Raw genomic sequence first — 13,255 nt, forward strand, 5'->3', positions numbered from 1 at the left:
AAGAAGCAGAGCACTGGGATTATTGCAAGCTGGTCTGAATGATTCACTGCCGTCAAAAAGCAATGAGGAGAAATTGTGCCTGAACTAGGGAGACAGCAGGGTGGCAGTGTTCCACACAGCAATCTGCTGCAACCACCACAAGGAACAAAATGTGATGTGTTAATGGGACTCAAAAGACCTGGCTGTAAACAAGGAATCTGCATATTCTGAATGAATTGTGTTGCTATCAGAGTATTCCTGGATTTTCTTTTAGTGTCTTGAAGGTGCCGTTTCCATCAGTACAGCAAACCTGCCTATGAACATAAATCCTCCTAGCTAATAGAACAATTGACCAGTGGAATGGCTTGCTGCCAGAAGTTGTGAGTGCTTCATCACTGAAGGTTTTTAAAGAAACTGGACAACCAATAGTCTGAAATGGTACAGGGTCGCTAGCTTGAGCAGAGGCCTGAATTAGAACAGTGATGGCTAACCTTTTTCTAAAGGTGTACCAAAATTGTGCACCCGCGTGCTATCACGCCCGCACACATGCCCATCCCCTGCACATGCATGCATGACCCCCCTGCAAATGCACGCATGACCCTCCACTTCATTGGGGGTTTGCCCTCCCCAGGCTTCAGGAAAGCCTCCAGAGCCTGGGGAAGGCAAGAAACAGGCCCAACAGGTCAAGGTCGTTCCTGAATTTCCGATTGACCTGTTGGACCTGTTTTTCGTGCTCCCCAGGCTCCAGAGGCTTTCCTGAAACCTAGGAGGGTGAAAAATGGCCCCATAGGAAGTTCGTTCCTAAACTTCCGGTTTGTCCAGTGGATTGGTGAAAATGGCTTCCCCCGGCTCTCCGAAAGGCTGAAAATCAGTTGACCAGTGTATGCATGCAGGCTGAAGCTGTGGGAAAATATGGCTCCTCATGCCACCTGTGGCACGAGTGCCATAGGTTCGCCATCACAGGGCTAGAAAGACTCCAAACTGTCTTCCAACTCTGTTATTCCTGAAAGCTGCAGTGTTGGATGGTTCATCAAGAGGTGCTCTAGTTTTGGAGGCCTATAAGTATATATTTCAACACACATAGATGCAGACATAGATGCAGACAATAGAACCATTGGTTCTGTGGGACACTGCAAATAGCCATAAATGAGGACTGATTGCTAAGTGTCCAAAATGCAGTCGCATGACTGAGGAATGACAGATTCATTCCAAACTCCTAACCCAACCTGTATCACTGGATTTTCCACTTACTGTTTAGAGGCCAAGTTAGGAGTGAAGAGCAAGAAACCTTTGGATAGAGATCCATAGCTTTTCCCTTTTCCCCCTCCTCCTCCTCCTCCTCCTCCTCCTGTTTGTTCATCATCTGACCATAGCATTGCTATTTAAAACTACAACTGTGTAAAAAAGCTGTGGTACAAATGGAATTACAGGTAGTCCTTGACTTATGACTGATCGCTTACACACCATTCAGAGGTACAACATCCCCCCCACCCCAATGGTATTTACGACTCAGTTCTGAAGTTCCGGTGGCAGCTAGTCATGTGACAGCCTTTTGGGCAATTAGCAGGCAGCCCACATTTATGGCAGTATGCCACAATTTATGATGTTTTGGGCAAAAGTCAGCATTTACTTCCAGTTTTCAGCCAAAACATCCCGTAGCAAACAATGAGTTTGCTTAACGACCGTGGCATTTGCTTAAAGACCACGGATTCACTTAACAATCATGTTGATTTGCTTAATGATTGCCTTTAAAAAAGTGGCAAAACTGGGTCGATCACATGAAGACCTGCTTTACAACCATCGTGACTTAACTATTGTAATGGACAGGCTCTGTTAACATTGTAAGTTGCGGAGTACCTTTATCCTTCGCCCAGTGCCAGGATATAGACACTTTTCACATCACAGACGCAAAGATTTAACATTCCAAAAATATCCTGATTATTTTATTGCTTGAAACTTTTTTTAAATTAGAGGAACCCTCTCAGGAAGCCGATGAGGGCAAACTGAAGGAAAAGGGAAGGGCCTCTCAGAGGCTGAGCCCCATTGCACATGGTCCCCTTACAGCAGTTGGTGACCAAGCTGTAGGTGACACCCATGTAGGCAACAGGTTGCTCTTTTCCACAATTGATGGAGCGGGTGCACCCCTTATTCTGGACGTCAGAAACCCCCAAGGCAACCCCTTCGCCCACAAAGCAGTCTTCGTCTTCAGCGCAGCTCATCCTGAGGCCAGGACATGTTGTTGAGGCAGTAATTTCACAAAAGATGCAATCCTTGGAGACAGTGGAAGGCAGCAAGCAAACCAAGACGCACACCAGGCTAAATTGCAAAGAACACTTCATCGCAACTCAGGGGAGGCGGGGCTTTTGCCTAGGGCGGACCCTTTATCGCTTAAGAGTGGTACCGAAAAGTGCCAGCTTATTTCCTTTTTGTAATGCTTCTGTCCTCACCAGCTTGCCAAAGGTTGTGGCTTCGGAGACTTCAGAAATAAATCAACTTTTCCAGGTTTCAATCCCAATGTCCAATGGAAAAATATTCGGTTGATGGTATTAGGTTTCTGCTTTTTAAAACTTCTCTTCGTATGGCTTCAACAGGAGACTGCAGTAACTCATCTCTAATATTCTGAATTTCAGTTGCTTATATCTGGGAAGTCTGCCCAGCATATAATGGCATCTAATCAGCAGAAGGTATTTGGTTTTAGAAATAAACCAGGATGCCTTGATCTGTACTTCCCAAAGAGTAATATTTGTTTTTGTTTCTTAGGAGAAAACTAGAGTTATGCACTCTCTGGTTCCAGAAATTCAGGTAAGTTTCCACTTCACTCCTTGGCTAACCTCTAGTAGTGATTTATAAAATCCACCAGACACAGAAGAATTTTTTTGGCTGATATACAAGAACTTTCCAGACACTTAATGTCAACTGGTCTTTCTTAAGGTTGACTTTTTATGTAAAGCTACAGACTTGGATCCCAGCTTTTGGCTGTCTGCTCCTTTCTCTACCGTATTACACAGTCTTTAGCCTTGCTATTCTAACCCGCTGAAAAAGTAGAATGAATCTCTGGCAACAGCCTCCTAGAATCTGATAACTGCTTAAGCAATGACATCACAATAGGTGCCAAAAGCTACAGTATTTGGAGACCGGATATAAGATCACCCAGTGATGTCACAGAGGAGTGATGTCAAATTACGTGCTATCATATAAGGAAGGAGCAGCACAAGGTATACTAATATTCTCGTAGGCAAAAGATTGGATGACGTTTCCTAGTGGATGGAGGATGAAAAGGAGAGTGAACAATTCCTGAATTCTTAGAAATGGTAGTATTTGAGATCTCAAGAGGAAGAATGTGGATGGGAAATTGGGAAGTGAAGTTGGGTTTCCCGAAACTGAAGAAACGACTGACCACAGAGTTTACCTGGACTAATCTTGTAACGGATTTCAATAGATCACAATCCATTTAGCACAGAGTTCTCTCCAGTTCTGCTGCCCATATTCACCCATAAAACAACAAATGAAGGCAAATATACTGTACGTGTTCCAGGACAACAATGCTCGAATTTGGATCAGACTCCAGCACCAGATTGGAAGAACACAAGTGAGTGGTCAGACGAGGATACCTGAATTCATTGGTAGCCTCACATTGCAATGAATAAGGACACTCATTTAATTTTGCAGCTACTGAGATCGTTGGCTATGCAGCTACAAAAAGATAGCCAGGGAAAGCTGTCTTTGAAGCCTGGGAATTGGGCCCCTTGTCAGTTGAAAGATGTGCTGATTTACCACCAGCTTATCAAGCACTTAGGATCTGAGGGCTTGGCAGCACAAGGAAATGACAGTTAATTGCCAGCCATCAACACACCCATCAGCCAATAGGAAGGCACCACATAAACACGACTCAAAAGCAGCTACTCCGATAGAGAGAAGTTCCCTGAAGACGGGCTCCAACAAGAGTCCTAAAGCTCAGAAGCATATATCTCTGGTTGTGGTGACCAATCCAGATTCGATCTCGCATCACTCATCAACCATCTAATTTCTGCTGCAGACAACTGAAAAGCGAACCAGGAAAGGTCTCATCCGTTGCATCAAAACTAATTAAACTTTTCTTCCTCCAGGACTTGTATGATTCCCCAATGAGGGAGGTTTTCCGATTAAAACAGCAGAGCTTTAACTCACATATGGGTCCTCATTCCCTCCCCCCTTTTGGGGGGGGCACACCTGTAGGCACCTAATGTGTGTAAGGCAGGCTGCAATGGAAGGCAGGCAGCATTTTCTCGAATTCCGTGCTGTCAAAAGCATAACTTCCTGTATTTCTAACCCATTACGCATCTCATTAAAGGCAGAGAGATTCTGCCTTTTGGGAAAGTGACAAAATAATCTGTCACTCAACTTGGCAGACTTCACTGTGAGTAGTTATGGAGAACAGGCAGATCAGTAGCAGAGCTTCCAGCGTGGAAACAGAATGAGAGACAATCACTCCTCTGGGTATGTGTGCGTGCACACACAACAGTTCATACCTAATTCAAGGTTTCAGAGGATCCAGAACAAGACATGCTCAGTGGGAGAAGCAAAACTAAAAGTCAAATCAAACCACCCCCCTTGGGTAGAACTGACCCAGCTGGGCAATTCTTATAGTCGAGCCGAAGTGGCGCAGGGGTTAGGGTGCAGTACTGCAGGCCACTTCAGCTGACTGTTATCTGCAGTTCAGCGGTTCTAATCTCACCGGCTCAAGGTTGACTCAGCCTTCCATCCTTCTGAGGTGGGTGAAATGAGGACCCAGACTGTGGGGGCGATATGCTGACTCTGTAAACCGCTTAGAGAGGGCTGAAAGCCCAATGAAGCGGTATATAAGTCTAACTGCTATTGCTATTATAGGGGGAAAAAAACATTGGAACTGTGAAAGAAGAGGTAACTTGAGCCTGTTTGCCCATTTTTGAATGTATTATTATTTATTACGTCCCTTTTCCACTAGCAAGCAACTGTATTAGTGGTTTTTTTTAACCCTGGTAACCTTAATTGGTTGAAAAATCTAGGTCTATAGAAACACTCAACTGTTGGGCCAGAATAATGGTAATGATTTTTTTTAATCACTTCAGTGAGGGCTGAGTAATATTATGAAGATGCTTAAAGTCACTAGGAGGGGGGTGGCCATTAATGGACCCATGATAATCACGTTATCTCAAATCTTAAATTTCGTGAATTATCTTGTACCTTCTCCTTTCACCCGTAGCTTCTGTAATATCTTTGGAATGCGGAGTCCTGATGGTTGTTTCTCCCTACAGACTGACAGGGGTCAAGTTTTAAACCTTCATTCAAGTATCCTAGAGCTGTTTAGCATTTATAGTGTTTATTAATTTCCCTCCATAACTAATACTTGATTACATATCTTGATGTTCCACAACCCCTTGCAACGTCATTGAGCAGTCCCTAATCATGGTACAAAGATACACTGATATTGCCCTGGTCTTTTCCCCAGAACTCAGCTAAGAGACCTAAAAGTCATCTCAGTTCTTCCGGTTTCAAAATAAAAGTTTTCCTCTCCTTAATTTTTACCATGGAAACAATTTAGGATATTTTATCAATGATGCGGTGGCTGACACAGTTGGAGCTGGGATCTACTATTGGCCATTTGTAGCTACAGTGGGCACACTTCCTCTAGTCACAGGGCATTGCTTTATATGAATTTTTGGCTTGGCCTGTAGGAAAAAATGAACACCTGACTTCTGCAAAAGGACCTGTCCATTAATATCTATCTGATGCTGGCTGAATTTGCCTTGCCTTAAAAAGATAAGGAGAGCTATACTTGCTCATCTCGTTCCTGAAGCAGGATGGAGCTCAGCCATTGGGTAATGCTACTTAGGCTAGAATACTTTTCTGATGATGTAGGGAGTAGAGAAAAACATGCTAAGATTGGCATCTGGCTGGTCTATTTCTTTATGTGATTTCTAGCCCATTCATGGACACTGAGTGTATCAAAATATTTCTATGGTGCTCTCAGTGCTATCTCCCTGTCTCCAAAAACTTAACATCTCAAAGTCATAGTGGGAAGAAATAACATGCAGAAAGTTATATAAGCATATCTATACATGGGGAATGTATACAAATCCAATTATCTATGTTTCCACTGAGAATGGAAAACTGGTGTCCTTTCTTTTGAGCCAATACTTTTAGAGAAGGCGGATGAATCTCTCTGCACCTTCAGATGTGGCTGAATTCTAACTCCCATAACTCCAGAAATCTATTCTAATAAACCTTGGTGCATCGTTCTGACATTATCTATCCCCAAACACAGTGCCATCTGGACAGTCCCTTCACTGGGTTGATCCTAGGAGTTACGATGAGGAGACCATAACCAAAGGCTGAGCAGAAGTGATGAAGATTGAAGAGGGTGGTTAGCCATGTCTTTGACTAACAATATGTGTTGTGCCCCAAGTGTCTTGTGTTATTTTCCATTACATCATAGTTTATCCTTTTGTACCACGAAGAGCATCAAGTTTCCCTTTGGTTTCATGGCCATAACCATCTTCATTAAGAATTATCATTTCTTTCTATCACGCATCATTCCCCATCAATTCCTACAACCAGCCTCTGTTTCGAGCTGTAAATATCTCCATTTGCAATTCTAGTGTCTTGTAATTAATTCCCTACAATTTGCTTTGCGATGAAGCAGTAAACTTACTTTGGTTTTTGAGAAACTTTGGAAAGTTACCAAATTAAGCTGCTGCCTGTTAATTGAGAGTCACATACCTTCCCAAGAGAGGAGAATATTACGCAGAGTTTAATGAGTGATCGGATTCATGCAGAGAAAAGCTTCACTTGCTGATTTCAAATACTCTTAAGGGCACAGGACTGCTCTTGATCAAAAGCTGACATCCCCAGAGAGGCAGTTTGCAGACCTTGCAGCTATAAAGTATTCATGATTTCGCCACTTTCTGGATCCAGGATCCACATCAACTTCATTTATAGCACAGAAAAGCAAGGAAGAGCTCTTACCTATAGCTGCCGGTGATTGCAATTTCTCCATCAACCAGCAGAAATTTCTCCTTCAGGGTTCCTGTGATCTGTTTCTGGCTTCTGCTTTGGAATGAACAGCCATGAAGAGTTCTGACTCGCAGGTTCTATGCAAGAGTACAGTAGCAAAAAAGCCTATATATAAATCAGTATAATGTATACACTGCATTTAGATAATCAGTTACTCCTATTTGTCCAGAACAGTATTTGTTTAACCATGCTAATTTCCAGATATAGGGACCTCCAGGATTGAAAAACCAGTGTAGGAAGTTAGCACCCACCCCTCTCCTAGAAGAATGAAATATTCTGTGAAATATTAAAAAGGGAGAATATTATATTTCCCTGGATGAGAAATGGAGAAACATGTTTTTTAGGCAGGAAGCAGACTCACTCTTAATAGCTCCCACCCTCCTCAATAGCCCACAGCAGATGTCAGCACTTAAGCAATAAGGAGAAAGCTAGATCTATTCATAAGCAAATGCCCTCACCCAAGATCCAACAAAGGTAGGATTAGCCCTCCACCCATCTAGCAACAGAATTCACCACATGGCACCTGGGGAGATTACATCACCCAGCAAGATTCAACCAAGCTTGGGACTCTTCAAGCATGGCCCCATGGGAGTCTGACAACCAATCAGAATACATTTCTTACACAGGAAGAGGAAGCTCTAAAGCGTAGCCCAAGACAGGGCATACATCTCTCTCTCTCTCTCTCCCACCCATGTGCTTTTTCTTTGCCCAGGATCTCAAACCATGTGGTCCTGTCCACTGTTAAACCATCTTTCCAAGCAGTCTCCATGTTTCCAATATATCTCTTCCCACTTGGAATTGAACCCGGATGGACATTTCTTCCAACACCAGCAAGTCCATTGATAAGATTTCTAACCAATGACCTACAAACATTGATCTACAAGAAACATCACTGACCAACCCTGCTCATCTAGAAAACAGCATCTTTTGAAAAGCTGCTCCAACTGATCGATTCAGTGTCAAAGACCTGTACAAAGGCCACAATTAAAGATTTTGCAGACTTTTTTCCCGTACCCCAAGCCACATTTCAAGGGATATCAAATTAGTTCAATGCCACCATTGAAAAATATTGACTCACATACCCAAAAGGGGAGCATTTTAATTCAATAATCTTGAATTGTTTTGCCTTAAAAAATGTTACCTTTAAAAGAAATCAACTATACTTTCTATTGGCTGAAATACAAGAAGGTACCACAATGGCTTGCACTGCATACGTACAATTAAAATATGCTAATCATATTTATTTTATTCTATTTGCTGTCCACCTTTTTTTCAAGGTACTCCTGACTTTATTTATATGGCTCATATGCCACTCCATTCTCAAGGACTCTGGCTTATGACTAGTAAAACAAAATATATCATTCTTTCTAATGTGAAACCCCTAGTAAGCCCTTCATACTAGATCTCATTGTGTGGGCAGATTTAACAATCTAGCTGTGATACGTTTTATTAGCACTATAACTTGATAAAGTAGATTTCACAAAGAATATCTAGTCAATTTTGTAGCCAAGTCAGAATTTGGAATCAGAGTCTCACCCAATATTTTGGAGATTTTTAACCCCTGCATGATATATTATCTAACCAACATTAAACAAATACAATTAATAAGCTTTGCAAATCCAATGAGAAGAGAAGCACTTTGCATTTAAAATTAAAGGAAGTTACAGCTATGATTTTGATGAAGATGATATAAATCCCATTCTCAATCCCTCTACCTATTTTGACCAGAGAACCCTCAATGTTTCAAACTATTTGCTGAATAAAACTAGTTCTAAAGACTCCCATTGACAAACTCTTGGTCCTACATTCAGTTAATGCCAACATTAATGCATGTGTATTGGGGGAGAGGGCATTTAAAAGCAAACCATATGATAATTAATTGAACTCATTCCATGCTAAGATTCTGCTCTCCAGTGTGTGCTGCTTGGAAACGGAAGCATTCCCCTATTCACCTCTGTGTGACGGACATTAAGGCAAGTTTTCTCAGCCATGGAGAGGAAGGAGCGAAGATGCTGCTGGTTGAGCACAAGATAAACAGGTACCCTCCGCCTGATTGCTGCATCGTACAGATCTAAGAGAATATCAGGATCTGTGAAAATGTCCATGACTATAGCAATCACCTAGAAAAGAAACAGTTTGCTTGTGAGATCAGCAAAAAGTTTGCAACCTTGCATTCCAAATTAAATCTCCTTAAAATAATAGTAAAGTGTGCCAAATCCAGAGTGCAGAATTATATGAATCAAGAGTGTGCACATCAGGATATTGATAGAGGAGGTTTTTAAAAAGTCAATATTTTTGATTCAAACATCTTGATTTGTTTTGATACGTCCTCTTTGCCAACACCCATGGTGCACATACTTTACTTGATTTTATTTTTATTTTTATTTTATTTTGTTTATTATTTATAGGCCGCCCTTTTCCCTGAGGGGACTCAGGGCGGCTTACAATTTATGGGAGGGGAATACAAGACAAGACATGAGACAGTACATAAGTAAAAATAGAACACAACATTCATTCATCATTCGGGTGGGGACGGATTAGAATCTTTATCCCCAGGCCTGACGGAATAGCCAGGTCTTGAGGGCTGTGCGGAAGGTCTGGATGGTGGTGAGGGGCTCAGACATCTTTGGGTTTTGGCTGGTTTGAATCTAAGAGAATATTCTAATTGACCCAAAAGTGCTTTTTCAAAAGGCAATTGGACTTTCTTTGTTTTTCCTGGAAGGTGTTTCGCTTCTCATCCAAGAAGCTTCGGAATGGAAGAAGCTTCTTGGATGAGAAGCGAAACATCTTCCAGGAAAAACAAGAAAATCCAGTTGCTTTTTGAAAAAGCACATTTGGGATAGCCATGACTTGGATGACTGAGAATCTCCATAGATATTTTTATAATTGACTTTCCTGGATAAGGTGACAACTATTATAGGCAGGCTCAAATTACAGTCATAACTCAAGGATATTATGGTTATATCTTTTGCTAGCTAGACTAATGTATTAAATGTAATTTTAATGAATCGGAAGTCACCTCACTTATCAGACCAGTACATTAAAACACACTAGTATTTATGCTTTTCCAAAGTGGAATTGGCAGGCGTGATGTACTACCATGGTGTACTATCAAACATGATGTACCAGAGTATCTTCAAACAAAAACATATTTATGCTTCTAAACTATTATTTTACTGATATGCTGGCTTACAATGCACATGGAAATTGATAATGCATTGCCTTTTTGGAAAGGAAGATAATTTGATAAAGATTTTTGTGTGTGTGACAATAATATGAAAATGTCTGCTTTGGGAATATGCCATTTTCTGCAGAATAGCTTTGCTAAAACTCTCCACATTTTTCTCACTTTTTTTTCCATCTCAAGGTGGAAAATGCCCAATGCTACCTTTCCTTCATACCTTGTGGGCTTGTTGGATACAGCTGCGTACCAATTCCTTAATATGTGGCGCTCCTTCTCCTGGTGGGTGGGTATAGACCTCCGCTCGGGTAATTCCTCTCCAAACCCCATTTTCTGGCCACCCTAGCTCCAGTTCTGGGGGTGGATCATCTGAACGCTGAGGCCAGTAGCTGAGACTAGATCCCTTCGCTCCAAAGCTGTAAGTCCCTGCTCCGCCTGAAGGAGGAGCCTGTAATTCTTCTGCTGTTGCTGCAGCCTTTAATTCCTGCAGTTCACCCTCCGACAGAAAGGGGCGCAGCTTTTCACGGGAGAGGCACTGATTGAAGGCTTCCTCACCATTGGCAAGTAGAGCTTCAAGGGCCAACCGCTGACGTTCACAATAATAAAATTCAGGATTTGATTCAGTTACTTTAATGTATGGCTCTTCGCTCTCCAGGCAGCGGATCTGGGATCCAGCCATGGCCTTTGACAACAGAACAAGCAAGTCTAAAGTGTCTATAGGATACCCCGGCTATTTTAGCAAGTCCCAGTCCTTTCTGCCAGCGTTTGTGATGCTGGACAGGAGTAACTCTTTCTGGTCCAGCCTTCAAATCTTAGAAAATTAACGTAAACGTTTCCTTTAATGTAACTCCTTGTTTCCAATATTTTTCTAAACTCCCGAGGGAAACTGGTTCCCCAAGTGCCTGTTAATATTCCTTTACAGTAGTAACAACATCCTTGATTATATTATAGCTCTATCCTTTAATCCTCCACCTTGATTCAAAGGATTTTAGTTGGCCATCTGACAGGAAGAAAAGAAGGATACAGACTAGGCTGGTAAGGACTAATCAAAAAGCATTAGTAATGGCTGTTTCCCCACCATCTTAACAGCCTTTGTTTGGTGAAAAACTAAAGTAGAAGGAACAAAATAGGAAAAAAGAAATTGTAGATGGTAGGGGACCTTAGAGCCTATTTTATCCCATCAGGATCAAACAATGTACTCTTTTAATCTCAAATCTCAGTTCCAGTACCAGAGTAGAGAGAATTAACAACTTAAACCCTTCTTTTAATAGTGACCTAATATGTTTTAATCTAATCTATAAAGGTATCAGGGTGTGTTTCTAACAATCATTGCCTAATATGGTGGAAGCAAGCGCTCTAAAACATGAAATAAATACTGTAATAAAGACAAATATTAGGAGAAGAGAAAGACAAAACCACAATATCTTCTTATATGTTAATTTAGCTGTGGCACTTTCTAAACAATTCTGTGGAAACCCACAGAATTCTGCCTATAATCCCTTTTTTGCAACTTCACTTCCTTCTTGTTGATGGCTGTGATACAGGAATTCGTTTAAACCCTGGATTTGGCTACACAAACCTCAAGTTACTGATCTCCTTCTAGACACTTCACCTCTTTGTATGAGATGATGATATTAAAAGAACTCAGGGGTGAAATGCAGCAGGTTCTGGAGAACCGGTAGGGGAAATTTTGAGTACTTTGGGGAACTGGCAAATACCACCTCCGGCTGGCCCCCGAGTGGGGAGGGAATGGGGATTTTGCAATATCCTTCCCCTGCCACACCCTCCAAGCCACGCCCACAGAACCGATATTAAAAAAAAATTGAATTTTCACCACTTAAAATGCTGGTTGAGCTATGTATAGAAAGAAGGATGTTTGGATTCTGGATGAGCAGAGACAGAGAAAATGAAAGAGGCCGGCACGTGGAGCAGAGGCCTAGATTGAAAGGAACAACATGCAAATAAGAAAACGTAGAATTTGGAAATAAGAAAATAGAGTCAAGAGAAGGATACCTGAGAGCAGAAATTCTTTAGGTTTTCACAATGGAATTCTACAACAGACCATCAGAATATCTTGCTTTGCTTAGACATACATGGACATCATGAGAACATTTATCTATTTTTTAACCAGATTTTCTATTCCATCCACTTCACAATATCTGAAAACAGCCTGTGTTTGTGCATATGTAAAAAAAAAACCCTTTCATATATCTCCATAAAGTCCAAACATTCCTCCTAATAGGTTATCCTGAGAAAAAGTCCCTGTTTTCTCTTTTCAGATGTTTCCACGCTTGCAATAAATAGCGGCTCATTTACATTCATGAAAGTACATAAAAAACATTTAAAAAACAAACACATTTTTTTCTGGACCCAAATATTGATTCTGTAAAAGCATCTTCTATGGGGCTAGCAAAGAGTCAGAAATTACCTGCAACCAACCAAAAAATAAAATAATTTACACTCATTAATTGCTGGGATATTTGTTATACTATGTGGTTGAATGAACAATTGAGAAATATATCTGGATCTATTGTGTTTTCTTTCCTGAAGCAAATAAACAATGTTCAGTTCTTAGCTAAATCAAACTTGCTTTCTTGAGTCATGTGAAACTCAGAAATTCTCAGTTTCCAGCCAATAAAAGCCACATGGAGAAAAACTTCAGAGAAGGCCAGTGAATGACAGACATGAAAATCCCGCTTTTCAATCAGCCAGCAAACAATGTTCTAATTTCAGATTATGGGAATTTGTTATATATTTGTTTTGACAGGTTAATCCACATTCCACAATCTTTCCTTCTTTTAACTGATTAGCAACAAGGGGTTAGGGTTCACACCTGTAACATCTGGATTCTCATGTTTCAAAATTTCTTCTTCAACTAGCTTTAAATTCTCTTGTCGTTTGGATGTTAAGATGGTTTCAGGAAAGCCAATTCAATGCTCTGTCCCATTAGTATACAATCCCAGTCTAATGGTTAGGGGACATGTTACATCTCTTCATTTATATAGAAGTAGAAGGGGGGAAAAACCTCTGCAAGCAAAAATCACCAGTTTGTGGAAGGATAGT

The 13,255-nt window shown here is 41.2% G+C and overlaps 2 protein-coding genes across 2 annotated transcripts in view; both read right to left on the minus strand.

Moving 5' to 3' along the window:
- The window catches only part of SACK1E (scaffolding CK1 anchoring protein E), a 28,435-nt gene extending 16,579 nt beyond the window's left edge, over window positions 1–11,856 (minus strand). The window contains exons 1-3 of the mRNA XM_087713911.1: window positions 10,413–11,856; window positions 8,964–9,131; window positions 6,964–7,088 (exon numbers count right to left, since the gene is read on the minus strand). Coding sequence (XP_087570037.1) covers window positions 6,964–7,088; window positions 8,964–9,131; window positions 10,413–10,871 — 752 coding nt within the window. The 5' untranslated portion in view covers window positions 10,872–11,856. The remainder of the gene's footprint in view (window positions 1–6,963; window positions 7,089–8,963; window positions 9,132–10,412) is intronic.
- Window positions 1,947–2,318, minus strand: SPACA4 (sperm acrosome associated 4). Its single transcript, XM_014066628.2, has one exon. It carries the CDS (start codon window positions 2,316–2,318, stop codon window positions 1,947–1,949), a length of 372 nt encoding a protein of 123 aa, XP_013922103.2.
- Window positions 11,857–13,255: the final 1,399 nt, after the last annotated feature.

The sequence above is a fragment of the Thamnophis sirtalis genome, unplaced genomic scaffold (assembly GCF_051295495.1).
Source record: "Thamnophis sirtalis isolate CommonGarterSnake01/CBP01778 unplaced genomic scaffold, rThaSir2_p1.2 scaffold_4, whole genome shotgun sequence".
NCBI lineage: Eukaryota > Metazoa > Chordata > Lepidosauria > Squamata > Natricidae > Thamnophis > Thamnophis sirtalis.

Bases quoted from the DNA above. Each gene is read 5' to 3' on its own strand.
- SPACA4 (XM_014066628.2), bottom strand. From the start codon at position 2,318: ATGAAGTGTTCTTTGCAATTTAGCCTGGTGTGCGTCTTGGTTTGCTTG.